This window comes from Rhinatrema bivittatum, chromosome 4 (assembly GCF_901001135.1).
Source record: "Rhinatrema bivittatum chromosome 4, aRhiBiv1.1, whole genome shotgun sequence".
In the NCBI taxonomy this organism is placed as follows: Eukaryota; Metazoa; Chordata; class Amphibia; order Gymnophiona; family Rhinatrematidae; genus Rhinatrema; species Rhinatrema bivittatum.
Genome location: NC_042618.1, coordinates 384,097,193 through 384,116,933, shown reverse-complemented (window position 1 = coordinate 384,116,933; position 19,741 = coordinate 384,097,193). Strand labels below are relative to the sequence as shown.

Below are 19,741 nucleotides of genomic sequence, written 5' to 3'. Positions count from 1 at the left end.
AAGCCACTGCTCTAATCATTAGGTTACTCCTCCACTCCAGCTAGTGCTGAATATTCAGAGCTAGGCAGCTACGTTATTGCCCTGACCAAACTCTGTCCCCAGGACTGCCCATTTTGTAAGCATCTATAGCTAGCAATCTAGTGAAAGTAAGTGGCCAGATTTAGCCACTCAGATCCCTTTAAATATCAGCTCCTTAACTTTCACAGCACTGTGAATACATACAGTCTCTTTCAACCAAAGTCACGTGTGTTAGTGGCATGCCTACTACACATGTATATTTTTGAAACTTGAAACATATGAACAGAGTTTACAAATACAATTCTGCAATGCCTCTCACTAATGCGGCCAAAATTCTATGCATACTTTTAGGTGGCTGAATATCCTCTTATGCCAATTCAGTCAATCTACCCACATAATTACACACATGAAATCCCAAACTACACCTCTGGAAAAAAAAAAAAAAAAAAAAAATCTACCCCTCCACCACTAACCTTCCGAGCCAAAATTTTTCTCTTCTTTTTCTCCTCCTCAGAGCCATGGTGTGACTGGGCTCTCGTCAGTCTTCTGTGCTGGTGAATCTTTCAAAGTAAATGAAGAAAAGACAACACAAGTGATCTGATAGTGTCCTGGAAACAGCCCTGGCTCATTGGGCAACTGACAGAGAGAGAGAGAGAGCGCACCACAAATTACCAATTTCTGTTCCTCAATCAGTCTCTTCTCTATGCACTCCTTCACAGTTTTCAACGCCTCCTTTAACTTCGTGGGTACCTGATACAAATTATTAACAGAGACCAATAAAACTGGATTCTCCCTTTCATTAAACACTCCTTTAAGTTCAGTAGTTCCTCCTCTTCATGCAGTAAATAACAGTTGTTGATCAAGGCCAAGATCCAGCACTTACTGCCATTAGGTCTTTTTTTTATAACAAAGGGAAAACATTTAAGACAGTCATATATGGGGGAGATATGATAGAGGTCTATAAAATGATGAGTGGAATGGAACGAGTAGACATTAATCAGTTGTTTACTCTTTTGAAAAGTACAAAGACCAGGGGGGGACAGAATGACGTTACTAGGTAATACATTTAAAACTAATAAGAGAAAAGTTTTTTACTCAGCACATAATTAAGTGCTGGAATTCATTGCCAGGATGTGGTGAAAGCTATTAGTGTAGCTGCATTTAAAAAAGGTTTAGACAAGTTCTTGGAGGTAAAGTTCATTAACCATTATTAAGGTGGAGTTGCAGAAATTCACTGCTTATTTTCGAGATAAGCAGCTTGGAATCTATCTACCCCTTGGGATCCCGCTAGGTATTTATGACCTGGACTGGCCACTGTGGGAAACAGGATACTGGATTTGATCTACCTTTGGTCTGATCAAGTCTGGCGAGCTTCTCAGAAGGAGAGCAGTACAGGGAGAATAGGAACTACAAAGATATTGGAGACATTTTTTTGAGGAAGAAAAGATGGAGAAATGTTGGTAAAACAAATGCCTCTCTTCTTAGGCAGGGACAGTCAATTTCTGGTCATATGTCCTCAAGAGGAGGCCACAAACGTTTTGGGGTTTATGCAATCATCACTGTGATGAAATAAGACAAAAAGCCTGGCTTCAACTGGCTTCTGACACTGAAATCTCAGAGAATGCTCTAGGTTAGTGTCCTTTGTTGTAAGGCCTTGGAGCCAGCACTGAGCTTAAGGGCAGCTCCCTGACTCTCTCTCCCCCCAATTTTTCTGGAGGCTTGCAGCATGTATTGCCTCAAAAAGAGCAGTTCTGTTTTCCTCTGGCATCAGATGGCTCAGAGTGAGTATGAACTAGGTAGTGCTCAAACTCCCAGGCTGCTCGTGCAAGACTGAGAACAGTGAAGGAGTTCAGGCACTGCCTGGCTTAAACTCACCGAGGGCCTAGCAGTATTGGAAGAAAAAGAACAGCTGTTCCGGACGCAGAGTGGGCAGCAAGCTTCCGGAGAAAGAGAGGGTGTAGGAGACAGGAGAGTGGACACTGGCTGGTGGGAGACTTGGGACTGGGAGAAGAGCTGAGGGAAGAAAGTGTGGGGGGCAGGGACTGGGGAAGGGGGAGAGTGTGGAGGGAGATGGTCTGGTCCCCCTCAGCCTATTTTAGTTACCTGAGTTGTTCTGAAACACCCCCGTCCAGCTGCATCACTGGAGAGGGACCTCTGCCCTCCCACTCACACACCTTGCCCAAAGCACCGGCTGCTTGGTCCGGCAACAGCCCTCGCTCTCATATTAATGGCTTTTGACAAAGTGGCTCCTATCTAAAAAACAGTGAAGATCACTGCTCTAGGCAGTAATGTTTTGCTAAAAGAATATAGCAAAGCTTCTGCCCCTTTAAATCCAGGAACGAGTTACTAGAATCTCTTGATGCCGACAAGAAACCTAAAATAAGTGATTTTATACTATTTGTTTTAAATTGGTTTCTGGCTCTACAGTTTCCTGTTCCTTTGGGATTTCAGCTGAACTGGATCCAGTCCCTAAGGGGTTTAGGGTGCCATAAGTCTTGATATACAACTACCTGGGGATGCCTCTACTTTTAACTTTCTGTCCCCTCCCATGCTAATGTTCCTTCTAATTTCTAACAGGCAATGATGGTAACTTTCAAATTGGTGTATGGGTGCACACACATTGGCCTGCGCTCATGGACTTGGCCATTTTATAACTTGTGCGCTTGTTATAAAATAGGCTGGCTGCGCAGTTATGTGCACCAAATTTTAAGTGGACGCGCGCAAATCTCATTTCTACTGCCTAGCAGGCCGATACAGTACAGTGCGCTCCGGCGGAGTGCACTGTTAACCCACGGTTGGACGCGCATTTTTGACACGCTAGCTTTACCCTTTATTCAGTAAGGGGTAATAGCGCGTCGAAAACGCGCGTCCAACCCCCTTGAAACTAATAGCGCCCGCAACATGCAAATGCATGTTGATGGCCCTATTAGTTATTCCTGCGCGATTCACTAAGTAAAATGTGCAGCCAAGCTGCACATTTTACTTTCAGAAATTAGCGCCTACCCAAAGGAAGGCGTTAATTTCTCTTGGCACCAGAAAGTGTACAGAAAAGCAGTAAAAACTGCTTTTCTGTGCACCCTCTGACTTAATATCATAGCGATATTAAGTCAGAGGTCCCAAAAGTAAAAAGTAATTAAAAATAAAAAAAATTTAAAATCAGCCCGCGGCTTGCGGGTTGAAAACCGGACGCTCAATTTTGCCGGCGTCTGGTTTCCAAACCCATGGCTCAGTAGGTCCGAGAACAGACACCAGCAAAATTGAGCGTTGGCTGTCAAACCCACTGACAGCCACCGCTCTGTCAAAAAGGAAGCGCTAGGGATGCGCTAGTGTCCCTAGCGCCTCCTTTTACTGTGGGCCCTAATTAGCATATTTTTATTTACTGGATCGCGTGCACAGGACACTGGCCTGTGCGCTCGCCCGCTCTCCCGCGTTTCTTTCTGTATCGGCCTGTAAGTCGGGGGATTTTAAAAGGAGTGCATGCCAACAGGATTACTAGTTCATCCACCAGTTCGACCAGTTAACAGCTAGGACCTCCAGACCCCCCCTGGTTTGATAGCCTGTTCTCCCCCCAATCACCCCTCTGAAAGGACTCGATGGTTTTCTTTTATAAAACTTACACTCCCTCCATAGCGGAAGTAAAGTTACGCAGCAGGGACCTCAGCGTGTAACTATTTACACGCACATCTCTTGTCCAGGCCCTGACACCCCACCAATGCCCCACCCCTTTCTGAAACGTTTTGAGATGGGTGCATTGCTGCATTTACGCAAGTATCTGAGAGCTTTTTAAAATACAGTCGGCGCACGCAAGCCCGGCTTACTCACGCATCCCCTAATTAATGCACGCACTGGGCTTTTAAAATTCACTTTAATCTGTGCAAGAATTTTCTTCTGTGCAACTATTTATAACCTTAGTTCAAATTTGTGCATAATGAACCAAGTATGCCTGAGCAAGACTAATGCAAATATCATGGGGATTTTCAAAGTGTTAAGTCATTGTTTCAATGTAAATAATTCTACATTAACTTATTTAGCATGCCATTTGTTTTGAATAAATGTAAAGGAACAAAAACTGGCAAAGTATCCAATCATCAAGAGGTCAGTCAGCATATAAAGAGGAAGGATATAAACCACTAACAATGTCATAAAGTTCATAAAAAGTTCACGTTTAATAAAATAGAGATGAACTTTTTATGAACTTTATGGACATTGATAGTGGTTTATATCCTTACTTAGATAAATATAAAACATCAAATAAATGTGATTTCATATTTTTGATAAGCAAAATTATATACAATATGTTTGCTATTATGCCATTTTAAGCACAAGCTATGTTTTGCTGTATGCACAGGACTCATGACCTTGTGTGCACATGCACAGCTTAGAGGGAATGATGTTCCTATTTATCCCAGTCATAATACTTGGCCTCAGATTGTGGCTCCCTTTGGATCCCTATACATGGGCATTCTGACTCTGACCAGAGGTGTCACTGTTGCACGATAGCTGGGACTTCTCACCTCTGCACCACCCCCAGCCCTCGTCTGCCCAAGCAGCAGAAGCCTGGATCAGGACTTGAACCCACATCTCCGCATGGCAGCGCATGGCCTGATTCTGTACAATTTTATTGGGCCTTGTTCAACAATCTTTTCTCTCTCGCATTGCACAGTGTAAAATGATGGTGCTTTCTAAACAATATATACCATATGAGCCAAGGGGACCGAGTGCTCACTGGTCTTTTACCTTAAAGTGGGGTTTCTCAGAATTTGTTAGGATGACATCACTGAATAACCTGTAAGAGACAGGACATCTTAGTTCAAGGATACAGATATGCTTGCAATTAAAAAAAAGGACTCTATCTCCTCTCTTCATAGGGGCATAATGTACATTGGTATTCATATACTACTCAACTGTACATTTAGGAGGTAAGTTTCAAAGGAGTTACATGTATAACATACTATCATAGCAATTTTCAAAAGCCTGTGTTAAGTGCACTTAATGCAGGTAAAACCTAGTGACAATTCAATGGCATATAGTATAGCAATTTTCAAAAGCCCACTTACATAGGTAAAGGAAAATTGGTTCTTACCTGCTAATTTTCATTCCTGTAGTACCACAGATCAGTCCAGACAAGTAGATTTTGCATCCCTACCAGCAGATAGCGGGAGAGAACTAAAAGCTTTTCAGGCACTGTTACTTAACCAAGAGTGCCATCTGTAGTCCCTCAGTATTGACTTGTACCCAAGCCAAAGTAGAGCCACTAATGATCTCAAATAACAATCTTACCTCCTAAGGTGAACATAGAATGAAAGGTTGGAGCCTCCTGAATTGGAGCTCTCACATCCAAGGCCATAGAAATCTAACTTCGAAAATGTTCCACAATCCTACTATATACAGCTCTCTTTTCTAATGAAGATTAATCCTGTCTTTCGGAATCAAGGGGATGGGTCTCTGAACTGATCTGTAGTAAAACAGGAACAAAAATTAGCAGGTTTAAGAACCAACTTTCCTTTCCTGTTCATACCCCATATCAGTCCAGACAAGTGGGATGTACCCATGCTCCCCTATACTGGGCAGGATCCCGAAAGACCCACTCTCAGGACACCCTCACCAAAGGTTGCCTCCTCTGGCGCTCTCACATCTAGATGATAATGCTTGGTGAAAGTATGCAACAATAAAAAAGAAGCCGCTCAACAAAACTCCTGTGGCAACACCAATTGGCATTCCACCCAGGAAGGTGCCTGTGCTCTAGTTGAATGCACCCACAACCTCCTCAGGACGGATCAACCCTTATAGAGATAGGTTGAAAAAATAGTCTCCTTTAACCAAAGAGCACTAGATAGGGTCTTTAGAAGCCTTGTTTCTCTTCTTTGCGCCACTGAACAGGACAAAAAGATGATCCGACCACCGAAAAGCATTCATAACCTTAAGATATCGCAACAGCGTCTGCTGAACGTCCAGCCAGGGCAGATCTTTCGCTAATGGTCCTTCCCCCTACAAACTCAGGAACACAGGAAGTTCCGCAGTTTGGCTAAGGTGAAAAGACGAAACAACCTTCAGTAAAAACGATGGAACAGTCCACAGAAATACCCCATTGTCCGAAATTCGAAGGAACAGCTCTCTGCAGGATACAGCCTGCAGCTCCGAAATCCACCTAGCTGAGCAAATCACTACTAGGAACCCCACCTTCAATGTAAACTCCTTCAATGACGCCTTCCGCAACGGCTCAAATGGAGGACCACATAGCCCCCGCAACATCAAATTCAAATTCCAGGAAGGACATATTCTCTGGACTCGATGTCGCAGATGCTTGGCTCCCTTGAGAAAAACACATGCTATCCGGGAGAGCAGACAACGGCCTTCCTTGAACTTTTCCTCAAAAACATCCTAAGGCTTCCACCTGTATGCAAAGTGAATTAAACTCAAGGCCCTTAGACAAGCCCTGCTTCAAAAAGGCTAGAATGTGCAAAACATCCATCCGCAATGCATCTAAGTGCCTTTCCACACACCAAGCCTCAAATCTCTCCACACCCTGACATAAGCCAGCGACGTGGAGGGTCTCCAAACCTGAAGCAACATAGTGATCACAGCCTCCGAATATTCTCTGGATCTTAAATGTCTCTTCTCAAAAGCCAAGCCATGATATAAAAGTGATGCACCCGATCCGAGAAGATAGGTCCTTGTCTTAGAAGGCCCTGAAAGTGAGCCAACCTGATGAGCCTGTCCATGGCAAGACGAAACAGATCCGCAAACCAAGGATGCTGTGGCTATACCGGTACTACCAACATTACCTCGCCCTGATGCCATTCGATGCACCGCAAGACTTGCCCTACTAGAGGCCACGAAGGAAACACATAACAGAATCCTTGTTGGCCATGGAAGGACCAGAGCGTCGATCCCTTCGGCTCCCGTCTCTCTTCTGCGACTGAAAAATCTCTTCAATTTGGCAATGCTGCTCAATGCCATCAAGTCCAGCTGGGATCGCCCCACCTGGTCCCAATGAGGTTGAAGGCCTCCGACGACAATTCCCATTCCCCCGGGCCCAAATGTTACCTACTGAGAAAATCTGCTTGAACGTTGTCCACTCCTGCAACATGAGATGCTGTAATTCCCTGTGGGTACTGCTCCATCTAGACAAATAGCTCCTGGGCCTCCAGGGCCACTCCTTGACACTTTGTTCCACCCTGTCGATTAACATACACTACCGCCATGGTATTGTCCGAAAAAATTCTCACCATTTGATCTCGAATAGTAGAAGAAAGATTTTCAGCGCCTCGTGAACCACTCTTGTTTCCAGGCAGTTGATAATTTGACGACCACTGCCCCTGGGCCATCCGACCTTGACAGACCACCCCCCAACTTCTGAGGCTGGCATCCGTGGTCACAACCACTTAATTCGAGACCTCCAGGTCCAACCCCTTCTCCAAATTGGATTGCAATAGCCACCACGAGAGACTGGATCTAGAGATCCCTTGTAGCGGCAAGGGCTGATGAAACTCCTCTGACAAGGGATCCCAATGGAACAGAAGCACCCTCTGAAGTGGATGCATGTAAGCAAAGGTCCACAGTACTAAATCTAGAGTAGACATCTTAGAACTCAGAATCTGCAGGTAATCCCATGCTCTGGGATTACCTGCAATAGTCGGGTCACCTAAGACTGCAACTTCGGAATTCTCTCTGAGATAAGAAACATCTTGCCCAGCCAGGTATCGAATCTCGCTCCCAAATACTCTAAAGACTGACTTGGGATGAGATGACTGCCAAGTTCACAATCCAGCCTAGAAAGCGCAACATCTCCAGTACCCTCTGGACCGATCGGGCATACTGTACCTCCGACTTCGCCCAGATAAGCCAGTTGTCCAAATAAGGGTGAACCAGAACCCCTTCCTTCTGCAACGTCGCCACCACCACTACCATAACTTTTTAAACGTTCATGGAGCAGTTGCCAACCCAAAAGGAAGGGCCCGGAACTGAAAATTCTGACCCAGCATCATGAATCAGAGAAACCTTTGATGTTCCATAAAAATGAGAATATGTAGATTGGCTTCCATCAAATCCAGAGAGGCCAGAAACTCTCCCTGTCAAGCAGCTGCTATCATTGTTTGCAGTGTTTCCATCCAAAAATGTAGAATCTGCAGCGCTGCATTGATTTTCTGCAGGTCAAGAATGGGCCGAAAAGTACCTTCCTTCTTGGGAATGACAAAGTAAATTGACTACCTTCCCCGACCTTGCTCTGCTGCTGGAACTGCACGATTGCTCCTAGTCTCTGAAGATGAAATAGCATTTCTTGACCACCTCTCGCCTGCCAAGGGACAAGCAGTGAGACTCCATAAAGGCTTCTCTGATGGGGCAAGAAAATTCTAAAACATAGCCATTTCTTACTATCTCCAGAACCCACTGATCTAAGGTGATCTTGGTCCACTCTCTGTAAAACTGATTCAGCCATCCACTGACCGCCTCCTCAGGAGAGTGGACCGCCCTGGCTTCATCGCGAGGCCTTACTGCCTCCAGCTCCCTGCCCAGCTCCATCTCTGTCAAGAACAATGTGTTGCTCACATTCTTGATGGGTTTATGAAGTGAGAGGATCGCTGTTTACAAGTAGTGTTCACACGAGTTTTGTTTTGTCACAGCTCCATCTCTGGCCAGTCTCCAGGACCCTCGAAAGGACTGCTGCTTCCCAGAGCTTGACTTCTGTAAGGGCGAAGAACCTTTGATGGAAAGAAAACGCCTAACATCCCAAAACCATGAATGGGACGAGAATGACTTCTTACTGCTCTTCTTAGCCTCAGGCAGCTTATTTCCTTTCGACTCTCCTAACTGCTTCATCAACTGCTCCAGATCTTCTCCTTTAAAAGGGAGATTACAGAGCTGCAACTTGGACCACATTTCAGCTAATTGTGTAACCACAGAAGGCAACGAGCCAGTACCGTAGATACCATTTTCCTAGCCGAGGTCTTTATCAAATCATATATGGCAAGCCACAAATGTAACCCCAACTTCTAACCGAGCTGCCATTTGGGAACCATCATCTGTGCTCCCCGCCTTCTCCTGAGCCTTCTGCAACCATTGCAAACAAGCCCTCTGCATCAGGCTACCACAAATGGCCACTCTTAGACTTAAGGCCAAGACCTCAAATACCCTTTTCAACTGGAGTTTCAGCTTCCAATCCTGAACGTCCTTCAGCACGGCTGAGCCCACGACTGGAATGGTGGTCTTCTTGGTGACTGCCGACATCGAGGCATCGACTTTGGGTGACATCAAGAGCTGCAAAATATCCTCAGATAAGGGATATAACTTTCCCATTGCCCTTGCCACCTTCAGACCAGCTTCTAGAGCATTCCACTCCCGGTCGACTAACTTTTTCACCTTCTTGGGTAACAAGAATGCCGGAGGACCCCAAAGACCATCCAATACCAGATCCACTTCTTCATTATCCGAATCCTCCTGAACCATTTTCACTCCCAGCTCCTTCAGGACGTGATGCATAAGCGGCTTCAACTCCTCCTTACGAAAAAGATGGACCATTCCCTGGTCATCCCCCTCCGCAATAGGGATCTCCTCAGAATCAGACAAATCCCCAGATTTGTCCCTGTTCTTTCCTGGCTCCTGATCAGCCAAATCATCCCCCTGGCCAGACCAGGATCTGTGTCCATCACATCCTGCTCCGGATCATCCGGCTGGTTGTCCGAATCCTCAGATTCCAAATCCCTATCCGGGTGACTAAAACCCAACTAGCGGAGAAGGTTTCCTGAACCCCTGGCTAGGGGCCTCTTCGCTCTCTTAAGATCGAACTGCTACTTTTGTTTCAGAGACAGTTTACCAACTGCATATTTTCTGGCCAAAAAGGCCTTGTGCATAAGCAAAACAAATTCTGTGGAGAAATCTTCTTCCTCACTGTCCCCAACTTCAAGAATTTTTAAACCTTCCTCTCTCTGATCTTCAATCATGGCCTGTAACGCCAGAGAGAGGGGGGGAGGGGAGTTCAGGGCTTCCAGCACAGGACCTTGAATTGTGCCCTGTGCGGCCCTCATGACTCTGGCTGCAAAATCACCCCCAGCGGCCTCCTGTATAGGTTCCTGGGATCAGGTATCCCTCCTGTCAGACAAAGGTCCTGACGAAGGTCCCTGCTTTCCTACGGTACAATCCGAGCAACACACAGCCGAATTCAGCCACAAATAAGTACTGCCGCAGGCTTTGCAGCTTTTGGTGCAGTCCGATGTCGGTGCCATTGAGGACAGGGAAAACATGTGGTGCAGCCTTGCCTCCTGCCGCAGCAACACTGACAATCTTGGCGACATGAGTTACCTCTGGGAAACTACAAACAGGCAGACCTGCACACAAATCTAAATTCCCCCAACCCTGCAACCTGCTTCTCAAAGCTCTGCCACGTCTGTGAAGCCGGCACCCGCTTCTCTTTTTGTCTTTTTTTTTTTTTTTTTAAAGATACAGTCAGCCCTGTAATATTGCAGGCCTAATGCCCACAATAAGGAAAAGGGGCGTGTTTAGGGTAATTTTAGAGTTACAGCGTAATGCTTCGCATAGGTAGTATCGCATGGTGCGGTAAACCTTTTGCACCCTTCGATACTTCCTATTTCGCATCTGTGAGAGAGAGCCAGCTTCTGGGGAGGCCTTCACAGTATGCGAAGCGCTTCACTGTAACTCTAAAATTACCCTAAACACGCCCCTTTTCCTTATTGTGGGTATTAGGCCTGCAATATTACAGGATTTTGATGAATCTAGGGGTAGGTTTATAAATGAGTGACATTTTATGATCTAGGCAGAGGTGAACAACATCCACATGTACTAGAAACCGAATTCTACAATCATTTATTTAACTTTAAAAGAGAAGAAATAATGGGGAAAAGCTATCCATTGCACATCAATAAGAACGCAAGGATCAGTCAATGGGAGAGAAGAAAATTATTTCCTTACCTGCTAATTTTCGTTCCTGTAGTACCATGGATCAGTCCAATTCGTGGGTTATGTCCCCCTTCCAGCAGATGGAGTCAGAGCAAAAACTGAGAGGGCTGTCCCTCATGACTGGTGCGCCCTCTGTAAACCTTCAATATTAAGAATATCCAAGCAACAAAGAAAAACCCCTTGGATGGATCAATACAAAAATGAATATCAACTAAATTGAACATCAAACTGTAAATCTGAATAGGCAAACTTGAAATGTGAACTCTCAGTCAGTCCCAAACAGATCCTGAAATGATTACACAGTCGAGCTAAAGGATTACCCAAAGAAAAAAACCCCAAAATCCTTAGGGTGGACGTCTGGACTGATCCATGGTACTACATGAACGAAAATTAGCAGGTAAGGAAATAATTTTCTTTTCCCTGTACGTACCAGGATCAGTTCAGACCATGAGATGTACCAAAGCTTCCCTTAAATAGGGTGGGCCACTGATATCCCAGCTCGAATGACCTGAGCCTCAAAAGAACCCAAGGTCGTTGATTGCAGATACAAGCGATAGTGATAAGCAAATGTGTGCAAAGACTTCCAAGTGGCCGCTCAGGAAAATTCCTGCGGAGAGACCACTCGGCTTTATGCCCAGGAAGCTGCTTGAGCTCTGAGAGAATGAGCTTTAATACCGTCTGGAGGCTAACGCCCTGCACCAATGTACGCGGTAGAGATTGCTTCCTTCATCCATCGGGCAATGGTGGACTTTGAAGCCTAGTTTCCCTTCTTGGGACCACCCCCGAAGACAAAAAGATGATCTGATAAGTGGAAGTTGTTAGTAACCTCCAGATATTGAAGGAGGACTCACTTGACATCTAGGTGCCTGAGCTCCTTGGAATCCTCATCCTGGAATGATGGCAGTTCCACCAACTGATTCAGATGAAAAGACGAGACCACCTTTGGAAGAAAAGATGGTACGATACCAGAGGATACTCCAGGATCCGTAGAGCGGAGATAAGGCTCTCTACATGACAAGACCTGCAGCTCCGAGATTCTGAGAGCAGAACAGATGGCAACCAAAGAAACTGTCTTAAGAGTCAGGTCCTTGAGGGTAGTGCTCTACAGCGGTTCAAAGGGCAGCCCGCCAAGAATACGAAGGATCAAAATCAAAACTCCCCGAAGGGCATAAATTGCGAATCGGTGTTTCACATGCTTTACTCCCTGCAAGAACCGGACCACATCCGGGTGTGTCGCAAGAGGAGGGCCATCCCGATGATGAACTAGAGCACCTAAGTCTGCCACCTGAACTCTGAGAAAATTGTAGGCTAATCCCCTCTCCAGCCCTTGCTATAAGAATGACAAGATCTGGGCTATGGTCGCACGCCGTGGAGAGAGACGTGAGGACTGGCAGCAAGCCTCAAAATCTTTCCAAGCTCGGACATAGGACTTGGAGGTGGAAGGCTTCCTAGCCTTGAGAAGAGTGGAGATAACCGACGCTGGATACCCTTGTCTCCTCAGCCGGCGCCGTTCCAAAAGCCAGGCCGCTAGACAGAAGCGATCTACCTGGTCAAAAAATACTGGTCCCTGCCGTGGGAGATTCGACAGATGCCCCAGGCGCAGCGGGCCGTCCACCGCTAGGTTGACTAAGTCTGCGAACCACGGCCTACGAGGCCACTCCGGAGCCACGAGGATCACGGGCCCCTGGTGACCCTCTATTCTTCGGAGCACTCTTCCCACCAGGGACCAAGGCGGGAATACGGAACGTAGGATGTTCCTCAGCCACGGGAGGGTTAGGGCATCGATGCCGTATGCTCCGTGCTCCCTTTTGTGGCTGAAAAAGCATGGAGCCTTTGCGTTCCCATCAGATCCAGATGGGGAGTCCCACATTGCATGACGAGCAGTGCCACCGCCTCCTGGGTCAGTTCCCATTCTCCGGGATCTAAGAGCTGGCGACTTAAAAAAGCCGCCTGAACACAGTCTACCCCTGCAATGTGAGACGCTGCCAGATGAGACAGGTGGAGTTCCACCCACAGCATCAGCTTGTTCGTCTCCCGAGTCACATGGAGACTTCTTGTTCCCCCCTGACGACTGATGTACGCCACAGTCATGACATTGTCGGAGAGGATCCGGACAGCTCGGTCTTGTGCTAGGGGCAGAAAACGCTGCAGCGCAAGACAGACCGCTCTTGTCTCTAGATGGTGGACTGGCCAAGTTGCCTGTTCTGGTGTCCACTGACTCTGCGTCAAGTGCCGACCGCACACTGGCCTCAGCCAGGAAGGCTGGCGTCTGTTGTAACGAGTACCCATTGTGGAACCTCAAGCTCTACTCCTCGAAGCAAATGATCCAGGTCGAGCCACCAGGTCAGGCTGCCCTTGGGTAGGGGCGGTATTGGCAGAGGAGCCTGAAATTCCTGAGATACCGGCTTCCAACAGGAGAGTAATGCACTTTGTAAGGGATGCATGTGGGCAAAGGCCTAAGGCACAACATCTGTCGTGGAGGCCATGGAACCTAGCAACTGGAGATAGTCCCAGGCTGAGGGAAGTCGGAGGTTCTGAAACGCTGAACCTGAGCCAGGAGCGATTGGGCCCGCTCCAAATGAAGAGAGCCTGTACCTACTTTGATGTCGAAATGAGCTCCCAAAAAGTCGAGGGACCAGGATCCGTTCCTTCCTCAGGGCCACCGCCACCACTACCATCACTTTGGTAAAGGTGCGAGGAGCAGTTGCCAGGCCAAATGGCAGGGCCTGGAACTGTAATGCTGCCCAAAAATCTTGACGCAAAGGAGGCGCTGATGCTCCTACAGGATGGGGATATGAAGATAAGCCTCCGTCAAGTCCAAGGACGCCAGGAACTCTCCCCATGCACCGCAGCAATCCCTGAGTGCAGAGTTTCCATCCTGAAGTGTAGTATCTTGAGCGTCCTGTTGACCATCTTGAGATCCAGGATCGGCCGGAACGAGCCATCTTGTTTGGGGGCTACGAAGTAGACGAAATAATGGCCAAGTTCTTGTTCCGGTAGTGGCACAGGAAGTATGGCTCCCAGATTCAGGAGACGGTCTAGCATCCGACGTACTGCGCCCTGTTTCCTTAGTCCACACGGAGAAAAGACAAACCTGTCTCTGAGAGGTCGAGCAAATTCTAAAGTGTAACCGCGCTGTAGAATATCCAGGACGCCCTGGTCTGAGGTGATTGTGACCCACTCCTCATAGAAGTACGACAGGCATCCTCGTATCCAGGGAATCGAAGAGTGGGCCGGCAATGTTTCATTGTGAAGATGTAGTGGCAGTCCCTTGGGCGAGGGTGTCTCGAGCTGATCTTCATCCCTGAAAGGAATGAGACCAGGACTGCGATCTGGACGAGGGAGGCCTGTGGGACACTGGCTGCACCTGGTGGAAGCGCCATTGTCCTCTGAAACGGTTCCATGCGGAGCTGTACGTTCTGGATCTCCGAGGACGTTTTTCCGGTAAGTTAAGTACCTTAAACTCCCGGGGCAACTTAATAAGTTGCTCCATCTCCTCTCCAAACAACAACTTACCCTTGAAGGGAAGGAAGCCCAGTTGAGACTAGGAGGAGGAATCCGCAGACCAGGTCCTGAGCCAGAGGAGGTGCCGAGCTGAGACTACGGAAACCATAGATCTGGCCAGCACCCAGAGAAGATCATACAGTGTGTCCGCGCCATACGCTATGACGGCTTCTAGTCTTTCCGCCTGTTGTGCCTCCCCTGGAGGCAGGTCCTGAGACCCGAGTAGTTGTTGAACCCACCGGAGTCATGCACTCTGCATCAGGGAGCTACAAACAGCAGCCTGAACTCCCAAGGCGGACGCCTCAAACACTCTCTTCAAATACACCTCAAGTTTGCAGTCCTGCACATCCCTGACGGGTACTCCTCCAGTCACAGGAATAGGTGTCCTAGCTGTGACTGCGGATACCAACGCATCCACCTTCGGTACCTTAAGTAATTCCAGGGATTCCTTGGGGAGTGGATACAGTCTGTCCATCACTCTGCCAACCCGCAGAGAGGCCTCTGGAGTCTCCCACACCCTGGACAGCAATTGGAAGAGCATAGGATGAAAAGGAAAGTCTTCGAAGGTGGCCTGAGCCCTGGTAGGACGGGATCCCCTCTCTTCGGTGCAGTGCTGGTGGCAGAAGCCTCCTGGGGGGCCTCAATATCTAATCCGGCCAGGACATATGTGATAAGTGGAACCATCTCATTGCTCTGGAAAAGGCGTAGAACCCGAGGAACATCCCCTTTGACTTGCACCGAGGGCGTCGGGTCACCTAGATAAGGGTCCACTGCAGGGTCCGTCGGGGGTGGAGGGTCAGGACCGGTTGGATGGGCAACCGGCTGAACCCTAGAGGATCCTGAAGGGGCCACTGGAACGGCAGGGCCAGAATACTGGTGCTGTACCGGGCTGAGACGGTACCGATCCCCAAGGCCCCCCTGCCACGTCCGGGAGTTCCCCCAGACTGACCACTTTAGGAGGAGGGGAAGCCAAAACCGCATCCTGGTTCTGGCTGACCCTTGCCAAATAAGCCCCATGCATCAGCAGAATAAATTCTGTGGAAAAAGGGTCCAGGGGAGGGATGACCGGGGAGGGCGGGGGCGGAGGGTCCTCTGAGGGCGGCTCTGCGTCGGGGAGGTGCGCCGGAAAGAGAACCGGAGGAGAATGAGGTCCATCCGGGTCTGAATCCCCGGGAGGCAGCGCTGGAGCAGCAAGAAGTGGATCCAAGATGGCTGCCATTCCCGCGTTGGACGGGAACGGGGCCGTCCTCCTCAGAGCCTGGTGCGCATTTGCACGTGAAACAGACCGCCCTCTAGGGCTCGAGGTGCCCTCCCCACCAGGGAGGCACAGAACACACAGGCCTTCCCGGGAAAGCCACGATCCGGGCTCCCCCCAGATGCTGCATCGCGTCAGCCGCGGCATGGAGGCAAGTAAAGAAGGGCTTGGAACCCAGACCTCTGAAAATCTTCGATAGCAGGAACAAAATCAAACTAACTTTAACGACCCGTTCCGTTTTTTTTTCTTTTCAAGCCAGAGGGATGTCGCGTCTCTGAAACTTAGGGGCTGTCCTGAGGAAACGACATCTCTGGGCAGCGGGTCGATATCGAGGCAGAGAGGTTGGACCACCAGTTTCACCCCTAAAGGCCGCAAATGACAGCCCTGTAAAAGGAAAGTTAACAAACTTACCCCGAAAACGATACAGCAATAAATAAAAAAGATGACAGGTCTGCCACTGAATGAAAGCTCTGCCTGCAAGCCTGCAGCAGGACAGCCCATAGAAGTAGTGCAAAGCTACAATGAAAAGCCTTTGCCTCTCTTTTTTTTTTTTTTTTTTTTTAAATAAGATCCATCCAAGTAAAAAGTGTTAACAAGAAAACAGGAGAAATAAATCAACAAAGACTATTCTCACAGAAAGAAAATGGGAGAACCGAAGGTGCAACCCGAATCTGCTGGAGTCAGAGAAATACTGAAGGTTTACGGAGGGCGCACCAGTCATGAGGGACCACCCTCTCAGTTTTTGCTCTGACTCCATCTGCTGGAAGGGGGACATAACCCACGGCCTGGACTGATCCTGGTACGTACAGGGAAAGGTGAATTTGGTTCTCTAGCATAGCATATGATGATGATCCTTTCTACCATAAGAATTTATTTTACACAATTTTTAAATCATTACAAAAAACAATAGGAAAATGGATTTGTGGAAAACCAATCTTTCTTCTGACTTACACTTTCTATTGATCATTTCCTTATTTTAAGGCTGCCACAATGGTTACAATGCAGAAAAACAAATAGACTTACGGCATCTGTAAGAGCTGGGAGATACTTGGCATTCCAGTTTTACTGGCCTCGTTAGACAAGGTGGACTCCAGCACAGATACTGAAAGAAAACCAGTTCAGATTTTACCCTACGTGCAACACACCCAAAACATCCAGCTCTGCGTGATATTACCAAAACATCCATGCCACGTGTGCGATCCCTCCAGCAGGGTGGTGGGAAGAGAAAGGAAGTGTGTTGTGTTCAATGTATGCAGACACCATATCCCTCTCTATGTATGTACATACAATATACATATGCACACAAATATACACCAACATTTACATGCTTTGTAATAACACGTGACATACAAGACACTTTGACGTGCTATGAAGTTGCAGCATCAGCCGTGTTCAGCTGATATACTAATGCACCATTAAGAAGACAAATTTCAAAAGCCATTTATTTGGGTAAAGGACTGTCTGGAAATTGCCCGTCCTGAATGCAAGTAAAAGTATGTGCAATGATCAACAAGGCACCTATTGTTACCTACGGGAAAAGCAAGTGAGACCAAAGGCAGGGTTAGGTCAGGGGAGGCAACAATCTGTTCGGTTTTGAATTTTTAAAATCACGTGCATGGATTTTCAGGGGAAAAATTATCGGCAGAAAAATCAGGTGCAAATCTCTGCAGCTATTTCTTCCCCAGGAGAATTGGTGCAAAGTCCACAGGTAAAAGGTACCCGGCTGGCTCTGTTGAAAAGCTCTAGCACAGGTGCATAGCACTGAGCCATGGAGCCCCAAATTTGGATCAGCAGAAACAAGGTGACATAATACATGATGGCAGATAAAGATCCACATGGCTCATCCAGTCTGCTCTGTAAAGCTTTCAGGGTTATAATTGCCGCTCCGTGCAGAAATGTTACACCTAAAGGGGTAGATTTTAAAAGAAGCGCGATCAGCCTACTTTTGCTTGCGCATCAGACTCAAGCAAAAGTACGCTGGATTTTAGTAGATACGCGCGGAGCCGCGCGTATCCACTAAAATCCTGGATCGGCGCGCGCAAGGCTATCGATTTTGTATAGCCTGCGCGCGCCAAGCCACGCTGCCTCCCCCCGTTCCCTCCAAGGCCGCTCCGAAATCGGAGCGGCCTTGGAGGGAACTTTCCTTTGCCCTCCCCTCACCTTCCCCTCCCTTCCCCTACCTAACCCACCCGCCCGGCCCTGTCTAGACCCCCCCCCTTACCTTTGTCGGGGGATTTACGCCTCCCGGAGGGAGACGTAAATCCCCGCGCGCCAGCGGGCCTGCTGCGCGCCGGGCCGCGACCTGGGGGCGGGTACGGAGGGCGCGGCCACGCCCCCGGGCCGTAGCCACGCCCCGTACCCGCCCCCAAAACGCTGCCGACACGCCCCCGGAACGCCGCGACGACCGGGCCCGCCCCCCGACACGCCCCCCTCCGAGAACCCCGGGACTTACGCGAGTCCCAGGGCTCTGCGCGCGCCGGGAGGCCTATGTAAAATAGGCTTCCCGGCGCGCAGGGCCCTGCTCGCCTAAATCTGCCCGGTTTTGGGCGGATTTAGGCGAGCAGGGCTCTGAAAATCTACCCCAAAGTGAACAAAGCTTGCCCCATTTTTTCATTTCCATCCTTTAGCCACTAGGGATCCTCTGTGTTTATCCCATGCCCTTTTGAATTCAGTTATCGTTCTTTTCCTCACCACGCTTCTGGGAAGGCATTCCACGATCCACCATCCCTGCTGTGAAGGAATATTTCTCGACATTATTTCCAACTCTAGCTCCCACCCCAGTAGAGTTCTACAGCTTTCTTTCCATCAGAGGAGGTTACATTCTTGTGCACAATTAATATCTTTCAGGTATTCAAAAGTCGGAATCATATTTCCCTGGTCTTTCCTCTTCTCCAGGGTACACATATTTAGATCCTTCAGCCTCATCTCATGAGTCTTTCAGTGCAGATCCCACATCATTTTGGTTGCCTTTCTCTGGACTGCTACCATCTTGTCTCTGTTCTTTTGGAGATACGATCTCCAGCACTGAACACAGTACTTTATTATTTGTTTATTTAGCTCATGCCTTTTCATGGTAGCTCAAGGTGAGTTACATTCAGGTACTGTTGATATTTCCTTGTCCCCAGAGGGCTTACAATCCAGTGAGGCCTCACCAATGACCTCCTTTTTCCTGCTGGTTCTCTCTCTCAGTTTTTCTTCAGAGGAATGTGTAACATTGTATTAGACCCATGTACTCACAAATGGAAGCATTTCAGCAGACCACTTGCAGACTAGCTGGAAAAAATATCGTTTTAAAGCTACAATACATCTTATTTTGAGTTTACATTAACAACAGTTAAGCACAAATGTTTGGGGGAAAAAAAAAGAAAGTCTGTATCTTTGAGTCATTCTTTTAAATCTTTTTCATGCATCAAATGGCATACAAGGCTTCCAGAAGAGAACGCTAATGTTAATCACAGATACTGAAGGGTTGAGTATCATAGTAATGACAGCAGAAAAAGACCAAATGGTCCATCCAGTCTGCCCAGCAAGTTTCTTATGGTAGTAACTGCCGCTCCATGCCGGTTACCTCCAAGCAATATTTACAATCCAAGCAATATTTACAATCAAAACTAAGCAACTGCCAAACCCATAACAAAATTACTGCTAGCAATATTTTTACAGGGTGTCTTGATAATTCAGACACTGCTGCTTGAACGTGCTTTGCTTTTGAACCTGGCCATAAGCAGCAGTCCTGCGCTTTATCCCTTATGTCTGCACCCCAGACCGTAAAAGTCGGGGCCCAGGTTAGCTATCGAATGAATCCAAATCCCCTTTTTCCCCCACCGTTGAAGCAGAGTGCGGTGTTGCAGTTGTGTCACAAGCATCAGGGTAGTAATCCCTGTCCCTTTCAGTTAAGGGTAGTAACTGCTATTCTGTGCAGATTACCCCCGTGCACCCACGTCTTCATTTCCAACCTCCAGCCTTTAGGGATCCGCAGTGTTTATCCCATGCTCCTTTGACTGTTTTTGTTCTCACCACCTCTTCTGGAAGGGCATTCCAGGCATCCAC

General features: G+C 47.8%; 1 protein-coding gene across 11 annotated transcripts in view; it reads right to left on the bottom strand.

The window, feature by feature from the left end:
• PXK (PX domain containing serine/threonine kinase like) overlaps window positions 1–19,741 on the bottom strand; it is a 132,852-nt gene that overhangs the window by 50,155 nt on the left and 62,956 nt on the right. For all 11 annotated transcript variants that reach the window (XR_003856611.1, XR_003856612.1, XM_029600960.1 and 8 more), the window contains 4 exons: window positions 16,715–16,793; window positions 4,756–4,804; window positions 691–768; window positions 492–578 (listed from right to left, as the gene is read on the bottom strand). Coding sequence is in view for 9 of the 11 variants with exons in the window: in XM_029600960.1 (XP_029456820.1) it covers window positions 492–578; window positions 691–768; window positions 4,756–4,804; window positions 16,715–16,793 (293 nt within the window). In the remaining 2 variants the exon portion in view is untranslated. The remainder of the gene's footprint in view (window positions 1–491; window positions 579–690; window positions 769–4,755; window positions 4,805–16,714; window positions 16,794–19,741) is intronic.